This window comes from Pseudonaja textilis, chromosome 1 (genome assembly GCF_049901715.1).
Source record: "Pseudonaja textilis isolate UNSWEBS1 chromosome 1, rPseTex1.2, whole genome shotgun sequence".
Taxonomy (NCBI): Eukaryota; Metazoa; Chordata; class Lepidosauria; order Squamata; family Elapidae; genus Pseudonaja; species Pseudonaja textilis.
In genome coordinates, this window is record NC_141990.1 from 62,523,181 (window position 1) to 62,537,064 (window position 13,884).

General features: G+C 38.4%; 1 protein-coding gene across 1 annotated transcript; it reads right to left on the minus strand.

Annotated features, from left to right (window-relative positions):
- Positions 1-11,149: 11,149 nt before the first annotated feature.
- CDC42EP3 (CDC42 effector protein 3) lies at positions 11,150-13,268 on the minus strand. Its single transcript, XM_087936001.1, has one exon. It carries the CDS (start codon positions 13,116-13,118, stop codon positions 12,348-12,350), a length of 771 nt encoding a protein of 256 aa, XP_087792127.1. The 5' UTR covers positions 13,119-13,268; the 3' UTR covers positions 11,150-12,347.
- Positions 13,269-13,884: the final 616 nt, after the last annotated feature.

Below are 13,884 nucleotides of genomic sequence, written 5' to 3' on the forward strand. Positions count from 1 at the left end.
ATGAAAAAAAAAAGAAGGGTATGTGCATCCTTTCAAATTCAGCAACCTCCTCATTTCCTGACTTCCAAAACGGGTTTACATTCAGGAGGATTTATAAGATAAAAAAAGAGAAGAAATGAGGGAAGAAAAGAGCTTATTGCCTGGAGCTGTTTGATTTATAGTGTGACTGCAGTCACGTGGAGGGATGGGGAGGGAAAACTGTACAAAAGTAGGATGGTTGTGTTAAAATGAATCAAATCGATTAAAGCAAGTTGCTTTACATGAAAATCAAATCACAAAATGAAATACATGAACAATGTTATTGGGGCTTGTGGCAGCCTAAAATATGTTAACTTGCAAAGGTGTCCAGGGAGAGCAAAGAAGTCAAGAAGGCAACTCTGAACTTCATAATCAAAATTCTTCCTCTTTTTTTATTATGTGTCATGTATAATGACACATGCATCTGCCAGCTTGACTTTTGTGATTGTATTAGTCATTGCACATTGCTGGAATCTTCTGATTTTTACCCATGTACAAAGCATTGGGTTCACTGACTTTGCACTCCAGTGCAGGATCTATAAATTTGATGAAAAGCCATCCTTAAAAGGGATGCAAAGCAGGTTTGGGATTCAAATTTTTAACAACTGGTTCTGTGGGCATGGCTTAGTTGGTGTGTGTGGCTTGGTGGTCATGTGACTAGGTGGACATGGCTTGGTGGTCATGTTACTGGCTAGGCGTGGCCAACTCAACATCAGTCACATTGAGGCACGCATCTCCTTGCCTGGCCTCTCGTGACTGTGGGGATGCTGCAACAGTTGTAAGTGTGAAAAATGGTCATAAGTCACTTTTTTCAATGGTCACTCCACAGAAGCAAAGTACCAGCAGAGGAGGGGAAAAAAACTCCAAAGATGTTCCTGAGACAAGAAATCTAGTCCTGCCAAGAATGTAATAAGGGTTAACAGAGAGGCAGTTTCTGTAAGCAACACCAGAATGTTTCTTTCCTGCCTTCCTTACAGGATTAGGCCAGTAATTTCTTCTAACAGCTGGTTCTCCGAACTGCTTAGAATGTTAACAACCAGTTCTAGTGAATAGGTGCGAACTGGTAGAATCCCATCCCTGGTGCAAAGGCTTCTGTATGTTGGATGATGAGTACTGGACTGGGATTTACTTTTTCCCTTTTGTAAGTCATGGAGACAGAGCGGAAAGGGGTTTTTTTTTTGTTATTATTTATTTTTATACAGTAAATTAGAGCACCAATCATTTAAGGTCCCCCCCAAGAAATGGTATAGCTGGGATTGGAGAGAGGTTCTTCAGTAAAGAAGCTACATGAATGTCCATGGACATACAAATGTAGTTTTGTGAGGTATACATACAGAAGTAGATGAAACAGTTGTATGTTACATTTTCAGAGTTCTAGGTACTTCCTCAGCTGTGTAACTTCTGTGTACATAACTCTGAGATTTATCACAGCTTGTGAATTGTCTGGTTGCTTTGGAGGGCCCCAGGCTGTTTAGATAAGTGAGGATACACTGCACACATATTTGATTCATGAACGAGAAAAGCACTATTAATTTCACCAAAGCTTTGCAGCCTAGTTTTAAACAACTGTATCCCTGGAACCCATGCTGGCAGTTCTTTCCAGTGTTCACAGCTGTGGACCATTTTATAAATGTTTGGGTTTGATCTGCATTTGTGGTGCTGTCTGTTGACAGCCCCAGTGGCACCCCTGCAACAAAGAGCAATTCTCTTCAAAATTGGTAGTGGATGAGCAATTACGCGAGAATTACCTTTGACATTAAGGCAAATTACCCTACTGAAATAACATATGTATTGATTTATTTAGATCATTTTTTAAAAAATCCTGCTCTTCAGCCCCAGATCTTTCAGAATAACCAATGAAGATCTTTGATAAAACAATCCTGGCACTGAGGCCTCCAGCTGAAAAGATTGGACCCTACCGATGTGGCTGTTCTGGTCTTTCTAGATCAAGATACTTGATTGTGGGAGGAAGAGGAGTTTATTGAAATAAACCATATTCTGCTCTGTGCACATTTGTTTGGGAGTACATCTCAATTTACATCTTTGTTCTTCCAAATAAATATCCTGGAAATGTCCACTTCTGCTCTTAAGCTTTCCTGAAGTGCAGCCCAGAGAATGAGCCCTAGAAGATTTTGGAACAAGGCTAGATTTGAATACCTTGGTAGTATGTTTGCCTATTCAGTCTGCTTGGTTATAATTTAAACCAAGCATTTTCAATCTTGCACCCTTCAGATGTTTTAGACTACAGATATGAAAAGGCTGGAGTTAAAGGGAATTTTAGACCCAGAGATCTGGGGTGCACCAGGCAGGGAAGAACAGCTTATTATTATTTTTAAATGAATTCCTGCCTTGTAATTCCTACTCTTCGTTAAGAAGAGATAAGTTTGCAGTCCAAAGTCACCATTCATCATCTTGTCTCAGGGGATTTTCTGCAGAGCCTGTGGCCATAAAATGATGGAAAGTGGTGTCATGAATATTGTACAATTAATTGTCTAATGAAAACCATGCACCATTCCCTACCTTTGTGGGTCAACAAAACTAAAGACAGTGTATGAATGCAGCATAATTATCTTTGTTATTCTTCTGGTGGGATTGCTTATGCAATGAACCAAAGGATTGTTTCCTGTCTGAGTAATTTTCACCTTTATAAGGTCATTTGATTATTACTAAATATTCACTGAAATGCATAAATTGTTTTGCACAGCCAGATCAAGTGGGAAGCAATGTAAGAGTTCACTGTGATAAATCATATGATCCTTAAGTAAATTTTTAAAATTTATTTGTATCCACTTTTATTTTTACAGATAATTCAAGACGGGTCATCATATCCAACACACAGAGGTGAGCTGCAGCCAGTTCGCCCAGTTCAGGTGAACCGGTTGTTAAGATTCTGTGCAGTTCCACGAACCAGCAAACCCGACCATTTGGCCTGCACATAGGAGAACAGAGCTGGAAGACAGGGAATGGGAGGATTTTGCATTATCGTTGGTCTGGAATGGGGTGGAAGCAGAGGTGGGCTGCACTTACATTAATAACTGGTTCACTGGTTGTGAGCACGTGCTCAAGTTTGACTCAGCCTTTCATCCTTCCAAGGTCAGTAAAATGAGGACCCAGATTGTTGGGGGAAATATGCTGATTCTTAGAGAGGGCTTTAAAGCACTGTGAAGTGGTATATAAATCTAAGGGCTATTGCTATTGATCTCATGATATCCCGCTTTCTAGCCTGGTGCCTTAACCATTAGATCAAAATGGCTATTAATATCTGAATAGTATATTTTTATTCGTGTATAATTTCTATGTTATATATTTATACATGAATAGAATTATTATTATACATTACGCCATGTGAGTAAATGCATATTTTTAAATCAGTTTACCAAAGTCAAATATAAAATGGTTATATAAAGTAATGGGCTTTTAGCTGGTGCATAAAATACATTATGGTTTTGATTAAGATTATTTCACATTTTGACATGGAATACTTATATTTCAACCTTCAGTTCTGTTATATCAGGGATCCTGAAGTGTGTGGGTGGATTTTTTGTTTTTTGTTTGGAGGGGGAGAGGGTGGGTGAAGCAGAGATAGCCAATATTAAATTATCCATTAAATGTAAAAAAGAAGTAAATGGCATTGAAAAGAGAAAGTAATGAATAGCACGAAAAGATTGTTTGCTTTTAAGCACTAGCTCTTTATCTACTTCTCTTTAACCACAGTTTTAGCTCAGCTTACTCAGGCGTCTCTTTCTTAGCAGAGTTCTGTTCTGAAGGAACTAAGAAAGAGCTTTGAGTTTTAGAAAAAGTGAACTTCTCTTTCTCTAACATTCACATAAATATTTTTTCTCATGCTTAGTTAATACTATCCAACAGCAGGGGTGGGATTCAACATTTTTAATAACTGGTTCTGTGGGCGTGGCTTAGGTGGTGGGTGTAGCTTGGTGGTCATGTTATTGGCTGGGCGTGGCCAACTCAATATCACTCACATTGAGGCACACATCTCCTTGCCTGGCCTCTCATGTCTGTGGGGATTCTGCAACAGTCATAAGTATGAAAAATGGTCATAAGTCACTTTTTTCAGTGCCACTGTAACTTTGAATGGTCACTCCACACAAGCAAAGTACCAGTAAAGGAGGGGAAAAAAACTCCAAAGATGTTCCTGAGACAGGAAGTCTAGTTGTGCCAAGAATGTAATAAGGGTTAACGGAGAGGCAGTTTCTGTAAGCAACACCAGAATGTTTCCTTCCTGCCTTCCTTACAGGATTAGGCTAGTAATTGCTTCTAACAATCGGTTCTCCGAACTGCTTAGAATGTTAACAACCGGTTCTAGCGAATAGGTGCAAACTGGTAGAATCCCACCCCTGTCCAACAGGTTTTAAGCCCAGCAGGAAACTACTACCATAAAATATTCTGTTTCCACTAGTCATCTCTATTTGTCGCATATGCAACGACATTACAATACAAGCCCTTAACAGTGAACAAGACACATTAAGAACAAGAATGGGTGGATTCCCCCAGCTTTGTTTCTCTGCCTTCCCACCAAACAGGCAGCTGGAAAATATCCACTGGTCGCTCTTCTACATGCAAGATGCAACTGGGTTTGGAGAAGGAGATGAGTTTTGACAATGACTAGACCAGCTGTTTTAATAATCTTTCAAAACCTGTTCTGGTTTTGCGTTGATGCACTCAAAAGAAGCTCCATTATTAGATAACTGGGCTCCTTTTAAATATAAGCTTAAAATGTGCCAGAAAAGTATCAAAATCATGTTCAAAAGCAGCTGACAGGCACAGGTGGGGTTCATTAAGGAGCAAGGAAAGACTCTCTACTCATTCTGTTTCTGCTGCCACTGCTGCTCAGTTGTTTAAGCTAATCTAGGCTTCCAACCTGGGAGTGAGGAATCAAAGAGAGATCCCATTTTGAAATAATAATGCCCAGAGTCTGCTTAGAAAAGATGTGTGTGTGTGTGTGTGTGTGTTTTCTTAAGTTTTCACAGGTATTTATATGTATGGTATTCAGCTTTGTTCGGGTATTTTCCCACGTCATTATAGTTGTGCTTTTAAAGTTGTAGCGACGTTTCGGCAGAATCTCATCTGCCATCATCAGGCTTGTGTATTGTGTTCATCTGTGAGTCAGGCTTTCACAGCCGTTTCTGTTTTAAATTTGGTTGCTAGCCTACTTTGCCAACATAAGCTTTTCTTAGAGATATGTAAATGCACTCTATATATATCACTGTACCAATCTAAAATGGCTGATGGAAGCCATGCTGATCTCATACCAAGGGTAACTGAGGAATGTCTGATAGAGTGCATTTACATGTATCTAAGGAAAGCTTATGTTGGCATAAGGGGAAAACACCAATTTAACAATGGTAGAGCTATGGATGATTTAAGGCTGCCTCAAGTATGGGCTGGGGATCAGGTGAAGGAAATGTCACAAGGACAAAGCTACAAGTTAGTTGCATGTGAGGAAAGGTTTTCAATTTATTACTTTGTAAAGGGGCAACATTTAGCATCTCTGTCCAATCTTATATGATTTCTAAATATCTTTGCCCTACTCTCCCTTGGCCCTAGCCCTGTTCTGAACCAACAGTAAAGCATGTGAAAACATGACTGTCCCTTACTTCTTTAAACATCTACATCAGCATTTCTTAACTTTGGCAAATTTAAGAGAAGTAGATTTCAACTCCCTGCCAACTATGCTGGTTAGGGAATTCAGGAAATTGAAGTTCTCCTATCTTAAAGTTGCCAAGGTTGAGAATTGCTAATCTATATTATTTGCAAAATAATCCCCACTGCCCCATGTTTTTTTTTAAAAAAATGTTATTATTTATAGAAAAGAAGATATTTAACCAAAACCACTCCCAAATATCATATATAGCCTTATCTATGTCTCTTGACCCAATTAAAGAGTTAAAATGGGAAATATAACTGGAAAGAAGAAAGTGAAACAAGTATCGAGAAATTTGTGCTAGCAGCATGCTAGTTAATGTTTTTGACTGCAAGTTCTAGAAGATCCTCATTTAAAATTTCGAAGACTATTGGATCAATGCTTCTTTCACTAAGGAACAATTTATCTTAACTCCCAGTGCAGTCCATAAACCTGTCATTTTGAGTATGTTGTTGTAACCTCCTGTTTTTGATGGAATGTGCTGAGGATCAAATTGAGAGCTGACCATTTTTAAGGCTGAGTCAAGGACAAGGATAATTTATTGCTTTGCATCTTGCCAGAATAGGGTAAGGATAGGACAAAACCATAACATATTGATTAAAGGTATTCCAGATGCAGTCTATCTCCAGCAAGATCTATAAATCCAGTTTGATGTTACTGGTCAAAGGTCCAGTGAACATGCAAGGCAATTATTTCAAATTATGAATAATATAGGTCCAATGAGAATTAAATTAAAATAGAATTCCATTGCAATAAAGAATGGATAACCCAGCTTCATCACTTTTCTACTTAAGCTGTGGAAAGATTTGTTCAGCACTCAAGATAGAGCTGGTTAAATTTATTTATTAATTTCAAGATGGTGAAAACATCAGGAATTTCCAATGCAATCCGAGCCTCAGGGCCAAGTTTAACGTCAGAGCTCAAATATTGCCAGAATGCTAAAGAAGGTAAGTTAAATTCCAATTTAAAATCTACAGTTGTATTTAAGACAATTGCCTCCTATTATTTATTTCTCCAAACTGGTGAGCTTCAATTGTTTTGGAACTATAACTCACTGAAATCCTAATTAGCAATTACAATTTCTTATACTGAAATAGTGCAGTCCATCATATGATAGAGCAGGGGTGTCAAACTGGCAGCCTACAAGCTGGATGTGCCATATGCTGGCCATGCCCACTCCAACTCTACAAAGGGGGAAAAAACGTTCTGATACATCATGTGATGGCAACATGACCTGGCGAGTTTGGCACTCATGCAATAAAAAAATACAACATTTTGATTCATCGCTGAGAAGTTTTCTGCAGAACTTTTGATCTAACTCTTAATTTTATAGTGTGATGATTTGTCCTAATAAAAATGTATCTTTCTCTGGCAAATATTTTTATTCCCAAGCTATCTATTAAAATACTTCTTTGGTACCAACTCCAATTGATTTTACCCTGAAGTTAAAAGCAAAAGAAGATAGAATTGGTGAAAATTAAAGTATCACCAATTCCAATGAAATGCATTTAAGCATATGTTTAACTGTTTTGGATGATACCAATGGGTTATAACAGTGCATAAGTATCTTGGATCACACCCCTTGTTTCATGCCACAAAACTTCAAAATCTGCATTAGAAAAGAAGCCATATCAGAAGGATTGCCTTTGGCATGTACTTCAAACTAGCCTTCTTTCTTTTGTGCAGTGTCTCCTGAGTGGTCTACTGCTGTGAAAACAGTCAGGTTCTCACAACATCAGCATTCTCATTTGATGAGCTCAGATAGAAGCAGTTGCTATTTTGTTCAAATAGTTTTCTCTATCCAGTAAAGTGGCAAGGGAAATAATCAAATAATACAAAACACAGAAAGGTATTATCTTAATTGCAAGATCACCTGATATATTTCCCAAGGGAGAGATTCCTTTCCAAAGAACAACACTTTCTTAAAGGCAACATAACAGATTGTCTCAAACTTGCAGTGCAGCCAAAAATATCAGACTTCTGGTCAGTGCAGGTCCTGGAAAATTGTATTTTCTGATTCCATTATAGCTACACTGAATAAAGACTTTCTGGCCCTGCCAAAGATGAAACCATTCCCACAAACCCACTCCCCCAGTCCTCCAACACTTCTAGTATGTTTTTGCTGATTTGACAGAAAGGTAGAAAGTTCACATTTATTGAGTTCATTTGTGCTTTGTTTGGGCTTTGCTTTCTTCTCCTTGGAAATCAGGTCCATTCATACAACATGTTAAGCTGGTTAAAGTCACAACAGTTGCTGTACAATAATACAATACACTACATGTTGTTCAAAATGTTAGTTTTTCTGCAGTTTATCCTGCTAGATCAGGGCTGTTAAACTCCCAGCCTGTGGGCTAGATGCATCACGCGCTGGCCATCCCCAGTTTAGCGAACAGGGAAAAAGTCCCAACACATCATGTGATGCTGCCATGACGATGTGAGCTTGAGAACCCTGTGATAGGTGAACCTGCAGGCTTATATGCAAAACACTTAAACCTGACAACCGATTTTTTGGGTTTCTTGAGTAACCTAACCAAGGGGACTTCATTCACTCAAGGTTCAAAGATACAAAAAAGTCAAGCTCAACCATACTTAGCATGTGGAATATATGACCTGGCTACATCTTTTAATTGATCGAGCTAAATGGATTGTACAAAGTAAGTCACTAAATATAAGGAATATATATATATATATATATTTGTTTTCTGAGGTTCTCGGGTATTTATATGTGGATCTTTGGTAGTTCGGGTTTTCTCCGCGTAAGATTCGAAGTATCTAGGCAACGTTTCGATGAAGTCTCATTCATCATCTTCAGGCTTCTGTCTCCGGCTCTGTGCTTCTCAGAGTAATGTGAGATTGCAGCTGCTTCCTCCTTTTAACTGCCAGTGGGGTGGGACTTGATTGGGTGGGGGGCTTGGCTGTGTTCTGATTGGGTGGGGGTGTGTTCTCATTGGTAGGGGTTTGGCTGTGTTCTGATTGGTTGGGGGTTGGCCGTGTTCTGATTGGTTGGAGGCATGTTCTGTTCAGGTGGGGGCTTGGTTGTGCTCAGGTTAGTCTTAGTTGCTGGGGATTTGAGTTGGTGAGCTGTGGTCTTGCTGTTTGGCTTCGAGTTCGTGGTGCGTGCTGCATCTTCATAGTGGGTGTCGGTTTGCTTCATGTATGGCTCAGAGGGTTTGAAGTGGGTAGTGATGCAGCTGCAGTGCAGATTCTGGTCCATGGTCGTGTCTCATCTTCTGAGTGGGTGTGAGTCTGTTTTCTACATGGAAGTGTGGTGGTTGCATCTTGTGTGGCTCTCATGGGTGTGGGTCTGGTGTCCTTCTTCATGTTAGGTACTCGTCTGTTCATGAGGGCGGGTTTCTGCATTCTGCACAAACAGAAAAATATCCACCATCCTAAGAAACCCCAAAGACAAAATCGAATTAGAAAACCAAGGAGTATACGAAATCCCCTGCACTGCCTGCCCTACCACATACATTGGACAAACTAACAGAAGAATAAGTGCACGCATTGAAGAACATAAGAACTCAATCAAAAAAGAAGAAACGACCTCTTCCCTGGTCCAACACCTCAAAGCCACAGGACATGAAATTGATTTTAAAAATACCAGAACTATCGCCAAAACCGAACACTTCAACAGCAGAATAATCAGAGAAGCCATAGAGATAGAAAAGCCCACACAGCATGAACAAACGAGATGACACCTCCGCCTTCCAGCCATTTGGAAACCCGCCCTCATGAACAGGCAGTACCTAACATGAAGAAGGACACCAGACCCACACCCATGAGAGCCACACAAGATGCAACCACCACACTTCCATGTAGAAAACAGACTCACACCCACTCAGAAGATGAGACACGACCATGGACCAGAATCTGCACTGCAGCTGCATCACTACCCACTTCAAACCCCTCCGAGCCATACATGAAGCAAACCGACACCCACTATGAAGATGCAGCACGACCACGAACTCGAAGCCAAACAGCAAGACCACAGCTCACCAACTCAAATCCCCAGCAACTAAGACTAACCTGAGCACAACCAAGCCCCCACCTGAACAGAACATGCCTCAACCAATCAGAACACGGCCAACCCCCAACCAATCAGAACACAGCCAAACCCCCTACCAATGAGAACACACCCCACCCAATCAGAACACAGCCAAGCCCCCACCCAATCAAGTCCCACCCCCACTGGCAGTTAAAAGGAGGAAGCAGCTGCAATCTCATTACTCTGAGAAGCACAGAGCCGGAGACAGAAGCCTGAAGATGATGAATGAGACTTCATCGAAACGTTGCCTAGATACTTGAATCTTACGCGGAGAAAACCCGAACTACAAAGATCCATATATATATATATATATATATATATATATATATATATATATATATATATATATATATATATTTCTTAAGTTTTTGCAGGGTACTTACATGTTTGGCATTCAGCTTTGTTCGGGTATTTTCCCAGGTCATTGTAGTTGTGCTTTTAAAGTTGTAGCAGCGTTTGGCAGAATCTCATCTGCCATCATCAGGCTTCTGGTGCCTGATGATGGCAGATGAGATTCTGCCAAAAGGTTGCTACAACTTTAAAAACACAACTACAATGACATGGGAAAATACCCGAACAAAGCTGAATGCCATATACATACATACATACATACATACATACATACATACACAGTGCATCAGGTGCAATGTATCTTTTAGGCTAGGGATTATGGGGAATCAAAGCTATTCACACCTGCAAGGCACTGGGTTTTGGAAAGTTACAATTCTGTAATGTAAAAGCTCTACTATTGTTCTTGATTTAATGCCCAATGTAATTGCCTTCTGTGTATCACATGCATCAGAAATCTCATTAGGTAGCATTCCTTAATTGTTCCAACTCTGGCAAAATTTTAATGACTAACACTGCAGAAGTAATAAATGTTAAGGGAAAATAGGCCACCCTATCTTTGTTAAAATGGAATGAATTAGCTTTCTGAATATAAATAATGAAAACAGATAATTTTATATCAGATTTTAAAGAAATAACGTATGGATGTCCTACTTTAATAACTTTAAGTATGTGAGCATTAAGCCCTAGAAGAGAGATCTCATGTAGTCCAATAGCAGAACCATGTTTAGACATCCACTTCCACGTGTATACAAATCTATGTATTGTATAATTGATATAATAGAGTGACAAAATAGCTCCACACTAATTGAAAAACTTGAGTAGGGAAATCTGAACTGCAATAAAAATAAAGATACTACTTTATTTCAATTATAACACTAGTGTACACAGCTCATGATGTAGAGATCCATTCTGTTCATATATCATACTTAACCTGGTTAAAATCATAGCAATTGGTATACAATGCTACTACTACTACTAGTTAGAACAATGTAATGGGAATATGTTAAATAATACTCAGCCACATTTTAAATTAATCCATTCTTTTATAATATATAAAGCAATCACAAACACGATTTTACATATTTATTCTTTATTGTATTGCACAAAGTATCTACGCAACTCAGGACCATCACAACAGTCCCTGAATACCAATTGATCTAGCACAATCTCTTCTGAGCATTGTAACTAGTTGGTGCTTCCTTCTAAAATGTAAAAGAATCCATCACAAAACTTTAAACATTTGTCAATATTAATAACCAAGAGGACAAAGTTAAAAGATCAAACTATGGATTTTATGTGAATGCACACAAATATACAGTTTATACTCAGATTCTCAAAAAATGGAAAGAAACAACAGTTCTCTGGTGCAATCACAAGAGTTTCTGTTTGTAGAAGTTGTTAAAAGTGTAACGTGCATAGAAATAGATTTCAGCTCATAAAATAATGCAGCTTTAACTTCACTTTATTTCTTCAGATTGTCTAGTACTGAAAATGTATTGCGTAAGAGCTTGCACAGGAATCGCCCTTAACTTCAGTGGCACCAGTTTGCATTGGCTACACATTCTTAATAGTTAAAAAGAAAAAGCCATTCCCATTTCAATTTAGAACTATACATTAACACTAAACAATAACAGTGCAGCCAGAATGGGGAGGAAAACATTGCTAATATAATAACAACAATCGTTATAGTAGTACTAGTAAAAAGAATTTCATCATTCTGGGGAGTTACAAATAATTTTGAACTAATTATTTTTATTTCATAAAACTTCTGCCTGGCATACATGGAATATTTGAGAATCATACACTTTCAGATTTTCAGAATAAGTTCAAATATTACATTGACATCTCTTGTTTTAATGAAACATTTTAATACAGCTGAAAATTGTGTCATTAAAATATGTACTCATTTGAAAACATTTGCCATGCTGAAAAATATGTAAAAAAATAGTTTAAAGTCATTTGTTTTTAGAAAACATGTCAATTGCAAAAAGAACCAATTTCTTTATATACACAAAAAAGGCACAATCCATCCAAAGGTAAGCCTATTTCTTTTTCATTTATTCTCCATAGCTGAGACTTAAATATTTACTTAATTTTCCTCATTCAAATCAGCTGAGGTTTGACACCTTTTTATGAATAAGCAAAAACACTGTGAGACTATCAGTAATGCGTCAGATTGCAACTTTAATTGTTTGATATTGGATGGATGGTGTCTGCACATTTCAAATATATTTATTTGAAGAAAACTGAGAGGGCACAAAGCAGCAAGTTCTATAGTTTATTTTTGTCCATTACACTGAGTACTTCATCCAAAAGAGAGGGTCCAAGGTCAAGCTGCAAAGAAAGGAGAGGCTCTGCCAGGTCTGACAGAGGATCCTCTGATTTAGGCTGCATCTTGGTTTGATCATATGACAGATGGGGGTTGTCAAGGAATTCCTCTGTTTGCCATTTGGTGTATTGTTCTGAATGGCTAGTTGAATGGCTGTCTGTTCCATTAGTATAATATGATGCTGGCGCTTTCTGCTTCCATGAGATGTCATCTTTGTATATTTTCCCATTCTCCAAGTGTTTGCTCTTCTCCTGCAACTTTTCTTCCATTACGGGCTCACAACTATGCCTGGGATTCCTCAGGGGTCCCAACGAGTCCCGCTTTGAATTAAATGTCACTGGTGACAACAAGGGCAACATAAGGGCTTGAGAACCACCGATGGCAGGAAGCGATATGGCATTTTTAAGGACGGGAGAAGGAGTTTCAATAAACACTGAGTCAGAAGTGCTGTTTGCCCTTAGGAAATCATTGCATCCTTCATACTGGCTGGCTGCTGTTTCTCCCTCATTTCCAGGTAGAAGCTCATAATTTCCTTTCAGGAAAGAGATATCTCCAAACACATCGTGTTGTCCTTCTTTCCCAATGTGAATTGTGTGGCGGAAGTCACCCAATGGTGGACTGATCATATCCGGAGACAAAATGTCCCTCAACTTGAATTTCTTTCCTTTCTTATTATTGTCAGCTTTCAAGTAGATGGGTGTTTTGGCTGGCATCTTTTGACACTATGTGGAAAGAGAAGACTTAAGTCTTTGTTGTTTAGAAAAAAAGGGTGGGGGAATACTCTAGATGTACCAAAGCTTTTTATCCAACCTATTCTTTTGTGTGTGGTATAAATCTATGCTACATTATTGATTGCAGTATCATTTATAAAAATATTCATATAACTACCGTCTCACAAACAAAATTTTGGAAGCGGGGTTGTTTTTATGTATGGTATGTTTCTTCAAGATGACTGAGAGAGTTAGAATGCTTTGTTGCTTTCTCTCCCAACTCTGTAAAAGAAAAAAAATATACCTTAGTATTTACTCTCTGTAATACATTCAATCTCTATTGCAGAAACAATGAATGATACTTTTATTAGTTCTGGCATGATTAACTCTGTGAAGTAGTTTTGTTTTTGTTAAGCAAGATAAAAAAGTAATCTAAGAGCTAACAAGCTAACAAGTCTTTTTTCTAACTTGGCTCCTTGGACACAATTGCCAAACACAACTATCTTGATAAATTTACTATTTGATTTCTCATTTTTCTTGTTGTATTATGGAATAGAATTCTTATGTTTAGCGGTCACACTTAAGGACATTCCATTTAAACATCTATGCCAAAAAGGACCTTCACATTTGTTTGCCTTTGAAACACAAAGCTGAAATATGTTTCTATTTGAGGTTTTAAAGGTCAACACCAAAATTGCTTACACAAATTCTTACAAATCTTTTGACTCATCCAGGTGATTGGTTCAAATACTGGTCTAACTTCCTATTT

Coding starts and splice junctions, on each gene's coding strand:
- CDC42EP3 (XM_087936001.1), bottom strand. CDS start 13,118: ATGCCAGCCAAAACACCCATCTACTTGAAAGCTGACAATAATAAGAAA.